The following is a 12,702-nucleotide window of genomic DNA, read 5'->3' on the forward strand; positions in this document are numbered from 1 at the left end:
ACTGAACGTGAGCTCAGTAGCTCAGTAAGTGTTTCCTGCTTCAGCACAGCTCTTAAGAAACAGCTAGCAGAGATCAGGCATTTGATATCAGAATTTCATAGATTTCAAACAACTTGATCATGCCGTATTTTTCTTCTGCGTGGGGGTTTCCTCAAGTTTCTGCCAGGCCACACACATCATATGTTAGAAATCTTTGCGGGGAAGAACCCATCTAATGTTACTTGTCAGCACTGATTCCATTTAGCAAGAGTGCAAAACTATTTTTGGCCTGCTGTGATGGCTATTTTTATCTCCATTAACCTCTTGACTGAATATAAACATTTATTGAGGGTTACCTCCCTTGTTTGTCCAGTTGCTTCAAAGGTTAGTGAAAAGTGGATGCCTGCCTGACCTCTTTTATCCTCATTAACTAATTCTAATTGTTCCCTGAGAGATCACAGTTTTGACCCTGCTTGTCCTTGTCAAATTTGTCTACTTATGGCATGAAAACATTAGCAGAAATTGCATTTTCAGGGAAACATTGCTCAAGTGTAGGATGTACAGTTACCTAGCGTAGAGCAGCAAACAATACTGTGGTTCTATAACCTGCCCTGGTTTAAAAAATGTGAGGTTATTACTTTATGGCCCCTTCTTACAGACACCCGTGTTAGCAGATCCCTATGATTATAGTTAGGCAGTAGGGAGAATGTTTTGCAAATTTTTGAGTAATGTGTAGCAGTTCTTTCAGAGGGAGAAATAAAATTACGTTTTTTGAAGTCTTATTTGGAAGCAGCTGCAATATTGTTGCTCCTGTGTCAAGAAAGCTTGGTTTTTTTGGGTGAAAAAAGTGCATTTCTTCAGCTAGAGATATTCCTGCTAGCACTTTAAAGAGAAAAAACAATGTAAAGTAGGTAACACCTACCACCATTGTATTGGGAATGACCAACTAAATTTTGCAGTGTGACAAGTACATCTTATGAATTACAGGATGATTTTCGTAGAACTCTTTGCCAGTCAGAGCATGAACACACATTACTGCAAGTAGGATGATGTCCCAAAGGTGAAGAGCTGTCATGAAGAACATGTTGCCCTGCCAAGACTTTCTTCAGTGCCAAGCCAAGAAAGCCCTTTTCAATGTTCCTTGGTGGCTCTCAGCCGTGGTTGTACAGTTGAGACAAAGGATCTGGCAGGTCTCAATTAGGTATCTCAAACAGACAGGTCCCAGGCTTCATAGGTTGTAAGCAGTGCCTTAAATTCCACAGACACTTAGTGCAAATTAAAAAGCACTGGTGTAATGCGCTCAAAGCACGATATCCTGCTTTAGAAGCGGGTTGCCGCATTCTGCACCCGCTTCAGCTTTCAAATGGATTTAAAATGTAGCCTCAGGTATAACGCATTGCAGTAGTCTAATCTTGAGGTGATAAAGGCATGACTGATTTAACCATAGCTTCTTGTTATCTTGAACTGGGGTCTTTTCATTTTAACCATTTTAAGGCAATGGCCTTTCCTGAATCAGCAGGCTTGCTTCAGTTCTTACTATGTAATAAGGCACAAGAAGAGCAAGCCTCTCTCGGTGGTGAACACCCATGAACATGTAAACCTCACAGGATTCCAGACACCAAGAACTGCTGTCGTGGTCCTGACCTGCCTTGCAGCTCACACAATATGCCTGTAAGGTGCATCAAAGGGAAGCCACTGCTGGTATCCCTCAGTGGAGCTGCCAAGCTTTACAAGCAGCCGGGGTCTTGTGAAGTTTTGCTTTCATATTAAAATAAGTTTATTTACATATCTGTGCAGCTTGGGAGCAGAGCTATGGGAGAATGGAAAATTCTTTTGAGGTGTCCACCAGTTCTTCTGGGCTAGCAGAGCTGTGAGACGAAACACCCTGTTCCTCCTCCAGCCTATCTCTAGTGCTTAGAGACCACTTACAGCTGCAGAGCTGATTACAAGTTTAACTGCCAAGCCAACCTGGACGCTAATTTAGTGATAACCATGGAGTTCTTTAAGTTCCAAAAAAGCTCTGAAAATGGGGAATGGCAAAGCAGACATATGTGCTGGCTGCTGGGGCTCACTCCACCTGCTGCTGCTGCTGTTTCACCTCAGAAGGGATGAGGCACCAGCCTGGGCCCCTCTCCTTGTCTGGAAGAAACTGGGGTGGTGGCCTTGGACTAAGCCTACCACTCACTAAAGGAGAAATTAATCTCCATGAGAAAGTTAAACGGTATCTCTGTATCTCATTCCTCCTCAGCAGTATGTGGTTAAGCATTATCCTTTCCCAGGACATATTATTTGTCCTGGCTATGTAGATAAACTATTGCCCAGCACAAGAAGATCCTGATATTATTTGAGGCTTTTTGATACCACCTTAATGTAGATAATACCCTTAGAGATGGAAGAGACACAATGAAATGTCAGACGTCTGGAAAGAGGTAAAGCAGAAATAGGAATTAGATATCTTGTGAAAATTAAATAGATGATCCCTTCTGCACTAAAATATAGAATTTTGGTTTGTTCTGTTTTTTAACTTGGCCTCCAATTTTGAAAAAAAAAAATTGAATGTCTTAATCATTTGTGGTGTACTTGGAAAAGTCAACTAGCTGGATAAAATTTCACTGTCTTTTGATTGTACTTGGGATTACCAGAGGCTGAAAGCACATATAAGCACAAAAACGTGTTAAAGGCTTGACTAAAACGGCACTTGGAGAAAGACAGCAAGTATTGGAGTGTGTCCTGATCCTCCTCTTCATTATTGTTATGCAGCCATAGTTGCTAACATTCTTGCTACAGCTCATATTCAATTTGGGTATGATTCCCAGCTGTGTGAGGAATAGCCCCTCTTCATTGTTTCCATGGCAGCCTTACCACTGTTTTGGTGTAAATTACAGTAAATTTCAGACTTTCTATGGTAGAAGATAGGGATGATATTTTGATTACCTTTCATGCTGCAGCTCTTTTTCAGTTCTTGCCTAGTTTATTTCATTATTTTTATGCAGCCCATTTGTGTATACTTTACACTGATTTCATAACTGGCAATATCAGACTTCTTGATAAATTACATAGAAACTTAACCAAATTTTAAAAAATAAAATTGTTTTGTTTACTGGTCAACTATTAATTAGAATTTAAATTCAGAATACAAGTGCATGCAGTTGGGTTGACTCTTGTAATACTTCGTATAAGCAAAACATACTTTCTGCAACTTCCTGTAGAAAAAGCTGTATAAGGAGTTGAGACACTGCATGTCTCTGGTTTCCGTATTTTTACACTGGGTAGATATATTTTTGCTGGATGTTACATTCCTTTTTCCTGATTTCATTCATAATTTCTATCTATTTTTTCTGATCTGTAGGGAAGATGAATAATGTCATGGAGTGCATATAGAAGTTGGACTTAATGCACAGACATTTGTATGAAAAATGTAAAATCTAAAATGAAAATTAAGTAAGAAGTAGTGTATTTGATAAAACAGTATTAAAGTCTAAACAGATAAAATCCCCACAAAAATATGAAGACCTGTGACATTTAATGTCTTTTTCTATCATCATTGTTAAAACTATAATGTAATTATAGTAAATACATATTCTTTAACATTATTGATTTAATCTTATATAATTAAAATGTTTTAAGCAATATCCTATTTTTAATAAATATTTTCAGGTATATTTTGTGAATGTAATATGTTCTGTGGTAAATGTTTTTACTCTTCACTAAATTCTAGAATAGTTATTGATAATAAATGTGGCCAAAGCATCTGGAATGTCCATATAAATATGATTTTTTACATCTTAAAATTTTTTATCTCAGTCAGTCATACAGAATATCACAATAAAAAATAGGTGGAGACAACTAAAGAATTATTGGTGGAATATAAAAATAAATAAATTATCTTACAAAATGTTGGAATGTCTTGGACAGAATTACGTCCCAGAAAAAGAAAAAATTAAAAGTTACATTGTGGCTGTTGTACTTTGTACTCTCTGTTGTGGTTTCATTCTTGATATAGAGAAGAGCTGTCTAGGATAGAAGTCTAAGTGCCACATACTGACAAAATCAGGATTACCCACAGGATTTTTGCCATTTAATTAGTAAAAGGAGTTAATTGTAAATAAATTTGATAAGTCCTCTGCCTTATCTGCTCAAATACTAAATTCTCTAAATATAGAACCTGAAATACAGACAGAAGATGGTAAATTGCCTGCATGCCTTTCAGGTGTGATGATGTCATGCTTTACTTTTGAGTCTTTGAGTGTATTAATACAACTTGTTTTATAGTCTTTGTGCAGTGAATCATTAGCATTATTATTATTTCAGACATAATAAAATCACACATCAACACATAGCAAAAGGGGAAAAATTCCCTTATCCATTCAGAAAAATTTCCTATGATAATACAAATGTTACCCAGGACAGATCTTTGAAATGGATACCAATTCTTTAAATTCTTTCCTGTCTGTTTCAGGAAATAGTGAGATCCCTTTGATTATGAAGTACAATGTGTCTAAAGTTCACTTCTAAACACTTGGCTCTTTGCTGTGAAAGTCATCTGCATTCCCTTTATAATTCTCAGCCACCAGAGATCTGTGTAATCTTGGAGATCTGATCCAATATCATTCGGAAAAATCCTTGATAATAGTTTCACCATTCATTCAGTGAAAGAACTAAAGCTTCCTGCTTGTGTCTTCCTAAAAAAAAATCCTGAGGCAGGGGAATAAGACTTTGGCTTATGGGTTTGGAGATTTTGTTGTTTGCAAATAAAATGATTATTACCATTATTATTCAAGTTCTTAATCAAGGCGAACAAATGGCATCTGTTTGTTATCATCCTTCCTACAGAAGACAAAGGCTTCGGTCCCTATGGTACTGACTGCTGGCCCCAAGTGGCTGCTGGATGTGACTTGGCAAGGAGTAGAAGACAACAAAAACAACTGCATTGTGTACAGCAAAGGTAAACACAATATGATTTTTTTTCCTTTACTTTCTTGTGTAACCTACTGAGATAAACATATACCTGTTGCATACTAGGAAAATTAATGCTATGTCTCCCCTTAATGTCAGGTTTTGTTCCTGTTTTTCACCCATGGTCTGGTTTTGCCTTTTTTTTATCTTTTAGTGATATAAAAACCCCACATAGTGCCTGTAGTTTATTAAATGCTTTATATACACTGAAGGACATCAACTGACATAAAACATACCATCCATTTCTCTCTGAGAGTCAGTGCTCTGGGAAACATCAGTAAAATCTATACACTTTGAATAGGTGAATTCTTTTTGACATTTTATTGGGCATACTGGATATAATTTCTCTATGTTACATTGTAGACTACTAAGTGAAATCCAGTTTTATAAGAAGAATGAGAACTTGATTGGACTATGAAAAGGCTTTATGTCAGCATGGTAACAGAAGATAAATGGAACTAGATTTCAGGGTTGTCACCTATGACATGCCAGTCTCTGTGTAGTGCCGTGATGTGATGATGGTTTGCTGGAGTGTATTTGCCTAGTGGCAATGGGTATCACTTCTGTCTTGTGGGAATTTTCATATTTGCTCATGTCAGTATGAGTTCTTACAAGGCTGCCCACCAAAGGTGCTTTATCTAACCTAGCACATCTAACAGATCCCTTTGGTTCAAGGTGCCCAGGCTTTTGTCTTGCACCTCAAACCAACACAAAGAGAACCATGGACTGTGCACCACACTGTTTGGTCAGTCACTGTGAAAGCTTTGTAAATGCAGCTATGGAATTGTTACAATATGTTAAAAAAATAAACAAAACACCACTTGAATACATGGAATCAAAACAACTTGGTGTAGCTGTGTTTGGCATTCACCATACAGATCAGGTTGCAAAACTATGACTTTCCTTCCTTGTATTTCAATCACCAATCTCAGCACTTTGTGAATACTTTAGAACATGCACTGTTCTTGTTTAATTTCTTTTAGGTTTTATTTCTAACCAAACAGACCTACTGAGATCAAAGATTTGTTTGCTGAGGCAACCTAGTGACCATTTCAGCATACAAGCATCGAGGCAAATAAGCACCCATATCAATATATTAACATACAAAACACTAATCATAACATCAAAGACTCCTAAAAACTTACTAGAAACAATTACAACTTGTTCCTATAATCATTGCAATTTATACACTTATAAGAGGATTGCTTTTAAACTGCCACAAGCCTTTGAAAGTTGAAACGCTGAAAACAGGGAATTTGCATGTTAAAAATGAGTCGCACACCAGGGTCTTATAAATTCTTTCTATTATAATTACAGAATGTCAACACATTCATTCTACAACCTGAAACACCTGCAGTACTAGAGAACTGGGCTCAGATCTAAAAAGGGTTGAGCTGCCCTCCCTTCACAGCTTGCTGGTTGCAGCCCAAGTGGAAGAATCAGCAAAGTGCTCTGAGTAACAAACACACTGAAGCTTTTTGCATGAGTCCAGAGCTGCAGTTTGCTGCTCATAGTATTGAATATACACAGCAAACTTCTCTGCAAAAACTTTTTAATGCAATGGGAAACTACTTTCACTCCAAAACATAGCTCCTGCAAATTCACATAGGATGAGGTCTTATCAAGTATTATATTCTTTCTGTAATTATAATAATACTTGGCACATATTTACCATTTGGACTTTTCATCTTCAAAGCATTCTACAAACATTAACTAATTCATTAGACAGTTTCAGTGCTGTCTGATTTAATCTACTGAAATACATTTTTTTTCAAATAGTAAGAATTTGCTTCAGTTTGATGCAAGCTGATTAGCCAAAAATAACTAGTATTTTCATTCAAAGGTGATGGATTTTGTTTCGCTGATTATACCGGTTATTTTAGTACTTGGTTAACAAGGTATGCTGAGACAGTTGTACAGTACACAAGGTGAGCTCCATTGTCTCTACCACAGATACATAATTGTAAGTAAGGCTGAGGACAAATTTGAGGATAAATGCATGTTAAAAACCTGCTGCTTCACGTTACTAATGCAGGAAGTAAGTTGCAGATGCGCTTTGCTTTCACTGCATTCTATTCCTCTCTTTGCACTCGGAGGTGGCTGCTCTGCCAGTCATCAAGCACCTGCCCTTGCCTTGAGCTCTGTTGGGATTTTTGTGCTAGAAAGATTAATTGGCTTGGATCACAAAACAATGTCAAATAGAAGATGGTAAAATAAATAAATAGAATAATGTTTCTTCCTTCAATTTGTATCTCATCATTCCAGATTACATTGCTTTGATTTGTGTTAGCTTTCTGTCTCCTGTAGTGCCATTACTTCTAATGAAACGGTGTCAGCTGGCATGTAGCTGTAATTCGATGTTATGTTGTAGTTGCATGTGTATAATTTTGTTAGTTTGCTTAGCAATATGTTGTTATTTCTGAAAGCAATTAGCTGAACAAATGTGTGGAATTGTCCATGTATCAGATTTGGTCACCTGGAGCTGTTTTCCATACTAAACTCAAGATGAGATGAGTAGAGTAAATTGGCGCATTTCTAAGAGGAAGATAAGTTTAGAATTGGCTAACAGTACATGGTACTGGTTGATCAGTTGCTGACTCAGAAGCACATGCCATATTCCTTTTTAGCTCATTACAGAGATATCTTTAAGAGCAGAATTTTCCCCAGATCCTTCAGGAGAACATAGGAATGTCAGTCTGATTTCCAATTCACAAGAGGCTGTGAGCACTGTAGTCACCCACAAATTGCACACAGAATAATCAGAGGTACAGGACCCTAGCATGTAGGTTCTATTGAAAGAGAATTTGAGCTGGCTGGCTAACTCCCTGTTTGCCTTCAATGCTCTCCATAAAATATTTTTCCTAGGCAAGCAAACAAAGAGTATGTGTGCATATATATGTGTGTGTATATATGTAGAATGTACACATATAGGATTATATTTCTAAGTTATTGTAATGGAATCACAAGTTATCTTCTATACAAATCTTTAGATAAAGAAACCAGTTACTTAAAATCACACATCAGAGAACATTCAAAGTGAATAGCTATGAAATAAATATTCAGTATTTGAAATAAGTGCTATTCTAATTATTCAGTTTAGTCTAGGATCACTACCTGTATTTTTTATAACTACATCTCCCCAATACTAGGACAAGTTGGAAAAAACAGTTCATTAGGGATAGTTAATTATTATCCCATTTTAAAAATTCTGGTGGAAGCTGTCTACTCATGGCACATGCCATCATTCTACTCCATTTTCTTGAAAGAAAGGAAACTTTTACAACTGTAATTACATTCAAAAGGAATGCCCCTTTTGTTTTAATATTTATTGTAAACTGCTCTCATGTTTCAAAAATACTTTATTCAGTAATTTGATATATGTCCTAGAAACTGAGATTTGATAGATGGATTGTATGAATTATAGCTTGTTTATATATATGTTCTTTTCAAAAAAAAAAGCATCAGAATAATTCAAGCAAGTTAGAGTGGTAGGAAGTATTAATGCATGAACTGTATGGTCATTGCCACATAGTGTACTTTAGAAACATTTTTGCCTAACAGAGTTGCTCCCCAGACCTGGAAAACCTCTAAGACCAGGGGTAAGAGTCTCCCCACAAGCTGGGAGGGGACTTGGATATTTATTTACTGCAAATCTTTCACTAGAACTGCAAGGATTTTAAAAAATAAATTATGCCTGACCAGAATAGAATGGTGTAAAAACCACAGTTGCACAGACTAAAAGCCATGCTCATGTAACAGACATTTTTCTAGATGTTATTTAAGCCATTTATGTGAAATGTATGGATACCGTATGTTTAGTGGCATTGTTAAAACAGGGTGTCTGTACAAATATTTAGCTGTGGGAATTATAAAATCATAAGGCGATTAAGTTAGCTAGTTGTGAAATTCCAATATTGCTTTTTAAATGACTTCAGGATATAGGAGGTGCTAAGGTTATTATCTGTTATCAGGAATACAGCGGAATTGTACGACTGGATAATAACTAAACAACTGACACAATGTAAAATTACATTATCAGTGTGTTAAAACAAAATTGCGCCCTAAAGGAGTCTACATGCCAGCTCAGAGCTGCAGTGTAATTATGCTTAACTCTGATAATTAAAATACAACGGAGATCAACAGAATCATTTTCATTAAGAAAATTATTAATGATGGTGGTATAACAGTAATTGATTGCAGAGCACCACAGGATAACTCCGTGCAGGAAAACCAACATGTGTAACGTGTCTGGGCTGGTCGGGTTGCGTTGCGTCCCACTGAGCGTGCTGCCGGCCAGGTGGCAGCCACAGGGCACATCTCCTGCTGCAAATCCTGATTCAGGGAAAAAATACTTTGCAGGCTGCCCCTGGGAGGGAGAGGGATGGGTGCTGGTGCATGGGATGGTGGGATGGGGCCGGTTGTGGCTGCCAAAGAGGAGGTGGCTGCAGGCAGTGACTCGCACACTTCTTAAACCAACCATCATCTCACTTTGTGTGAGGCAGTGTTTGGTTTTGCATTTTCATTAGTGATTTACTGATGTTATTTCCTCCTCTGCCTGGCCTCACTGAGTAGTTTATGCCCTTTGTTATTTCTGAGAGGACCCAGGAGGAGCAAAAGCCCATCCCTGCCCCAGCGCGGTTGCACAGGCACCGCATGACATCCCGTAAGTGATGCCACAGGATGCTCCCGTTAATTGTGCCGCTGGTGCGGACAGACGATAGCGAGAGCCATAAAAACCCTGTGTCTCTCCCTAAGTGAAATCACAGCTGGTGCCCACGGAGCGACTATAACAAAACCCCTGCTAGGGAGGATGTTGCCTTAGGGTGAGATCCGAGAATTGTCGTTTTCTTTTGGCGAACAAAAAAAATGGGGAGCGGCGGGGAGGGAATTTTGGGGAAGTGCTGCTGCACACAGCTAAGGGATGGGTGCTTGCTCTAACAGATGAGGCTTTTGAGTGCTGCCCAAAAAAGTCTATTCTCCAATCACAATAGAGAAGAAGCCTGCTAGGGTGGATTTACAGAATTATATTAGTTAAAATGACAGCTGCCCACTCTGAAGCTGTGTCACATAGCTAATTTATAAATGGAAGCTTGAGAAAAGGCAGCACAGAGGAGAGAGGGCAGGGCAGAAGTCGGGACTGGAGGCAGAGAGCTGTGCTCGACCCTATTGGCGCTTCCACTGGCTGCTTGGCCCCGTAATTCACATAAAATAAGTCAGTAAATACATAACTGGTTACTTATTTCACTAGTACTGAGGTGGCTTATTTAGCTGATGCATGGGCCATATACTGAAGATACAAACATTGTAAAAGGGTTACATGAAATTATTAGTAAAAATTTAAGGCAGTTTTAATTAATTTTGCTAATTTAAAGTAAACATTCTATTTTTTTTAATGTCATGTTAATTCTAACATAGAGGAAAAGTCAATTGTTGCAATAGAAGGGTACTTAAATTTGTCTTTGGTGACAGAGGATTATTTTTCTTGATTGTTCTGTGAGATCCTTGATACCATGCTTTCCCCAGCGAAAGAGTTTTCAGCTAGCAAATACTTTTTTTTCTCCCTGCAACTTCAGGCAATGTAATGGTACATTGCACCACAGACATACAACATCAGGGACCCTAATGAGACAGAGGTCAAACATCATAAGAAGTTTAAACACTGCTGCATTAGAATATGAGTATAATTTGGTTTGGGTCAGAGAGCAAGTTCTTTAGTAGGCCAAAGGTTAACTTGGGGCATATATTTTAGATTGCAAGGGGCTTTTTTCCACAAACTATTAACAGCAAATTGAGTAAATTTACTAAGTCTGTTCCACATGGACAGTCAGAAAACTGCAGATCTGCTGTCCTACTGGATGCCTCCATTAGCTATACAATGTGCTGAAGCCTTTGGTGGTGCTTAAGGTTTTTGTTCTTTCTTTCTATCCACTGACAAAACAAAATCTGAGTTTTTAACAGTGCATGTGACACCCTAACATCAAAGGAAGAGCTTGTTTTGGATTTCTTTTTACACAATACTGAAAAATTGCAAAGTATCTCTCAAGAGAAGTACAATTATGTGCATAATGCTTGTATGGAATAATATATCTGCATTCACAGTCATTGGAAGAAAATGTTGTGGATACAAACATAAGGGCATGATTGGTAAGCAAGTAGATTTCAGGCTCCATGTTTGGTTTTGCAGGGATGTTGAGAAGGCAGGATGCCAAATGGCATTGCAGTGAGTGAAAATATTGCAAATCAGTCCTTTTCCTTGCTGGACACAGAAGGAGAAAATTTCTTGCCTTCATCACTAGTGGTTCTTAAGGCCTGTTGTGGACTTAATTCAGATGTTATTCAGCTTCAAAGAACTCATGGAGCAGGACTGTACTTTTTCCATATTTTTATTTTTTTCCTCTGCAAATAGATCCAGTGGGGGATTTTCTGCTTCAGGGACTTAGAGGTCAGGGCCTTGTATATTGTCTTAATTATCAACAATTCAAAGGTTATTTTATGTATCTTTATGGATATGCATATAATAGCATACAGTACAGTATTACATGCCCTTTAAATTCTATGCATATAGATAATAAAGGGAAAATGACAGGAAATACAGGGGTGTAACTAAATTTCCACTTCTAATATGAAAATGCTTTTGTTCATTATTAGTGTGTTTCATTTACGTAGCAGCGAAATTATGTGGGTTGTTCTCATATGTGCATTTATTTGGGTCCTTTTTCTTATGTTCTTATCAGTTACTGTGTAGTGCATTTCACAGTTTGAAATGGGAATTATTTTTCATTGGAGGAGACAAGGAAATAGGCAGCATACTGACATGATTTGCACAGAATTACATATTTTGGACTGAAACTATAAAAGCTGTAAACTGAGTCTAAAACTCACCTTGGAGAACATGCTCAGGGAGGAAAAGAAGCCCAGTCTGCACTTCATACTGTGACCATATGAAAAGAAATATTGCTTCATACATTGAGACCACTGGCAACAATAAATGCAAACAGAATGCAGAGGTTATTTTTTTTCAATGTATGTATTTGTCCCTAATTTTTTCTAAGTCAATTGCAGTAGAATCAGTCATTTAGATTTTTTTTAAGAAAAATGCTCTCATTCTTTTCAGGATATTATTTTTATGCAAAATGTTTTTTATTTTTAATTAAATTATTTTTTATCCATTGTGCTCAGTAACTATTGAAGACTGCAATAACCTTGTGACTCCTGGGGCTCATGGTACCATTACCTCTGTCATCTTCCCTACAAAGCAAGAGGGAAGAAAAAAAAAAAACAAATTTGCTGAGCCACACATTTCAAGTTGTCGACAACCCCATCCACAAGAAAACAGAAGAAAATATATATGCACTCTGTCCTGTCAAAAGGCTTTCACCTTATCTTGAGAGACTGTCAGGGCAGGAACATCATGGAATGGACAGGAGTCTATTAAATTAATAAGCTGCTGGATGGTGTCTGGAGAGTTATGATGCTCCATAAATCCAGTTTGATCATGGTGGACAAGGTTTAAATCTGCAGCCTCCTAATACACATCCAGGTCCTGGATTGGATTTGAAGTTTTGTGCTGGAGACACAGAGATAGTCCTGTAGCTTGTGAATTAAGATTTATCATTTTTTCATACTTTTTTTTTCCCCTACACTTCCTGACAAAAATGAAAACACCTTAGGGATCCTGGCAAAATGTTACTGCCTGAAATGAAAGAGCTGTTGTCAAGGTGAAACCATGACCTAGAAGCCTAATATCAAACCTGGGTCATTCTTTTC

At 37.6% G+C, this 12,702-nt stretch overlaps 1 protein-coding gene across 6 annotated transcripts in view; it reads left to right on the top strand.

Moving 5' to 3' along the window:
• The window catches only part of ZFPM2 (zinc finger protein, FOG family member 2), a 303,099-nt gene that overhangs the window by 190,556 nt on the left and 99,841 nt on the right, over positions 1 to 12,702 (top strand). For all 6 annotated transcript variants that reach the window (XM_085053395.1, XM_085053393.1, XM_085053397.1 and 3 more), the window contains one exon: positions 4,813 to 4,924. In XM_085053395.1, coding sequence (XP_084909521.1) covers positions 4,813 to 4,924 — 112 coding nt within the window. The remainder of the gene's footprint in view (positions 1 to 4,812; positions 4,925 to 12,702) is intronic.

Source organism: Lichenostomus cassidix, chromosome 2, assembly GCF_008360975.1.
Source record: "Lichenostomus cassidix isolate B80296 chromosome 2, HeHo_3.0, whole genome shotgun sequence".
Lineage (NCBI taxonomy): Eukaryota > Metazoa > Chordata > Aves > Passeriformes > Meliphagidae > Lichenostomus > Lichenostomus cassidix.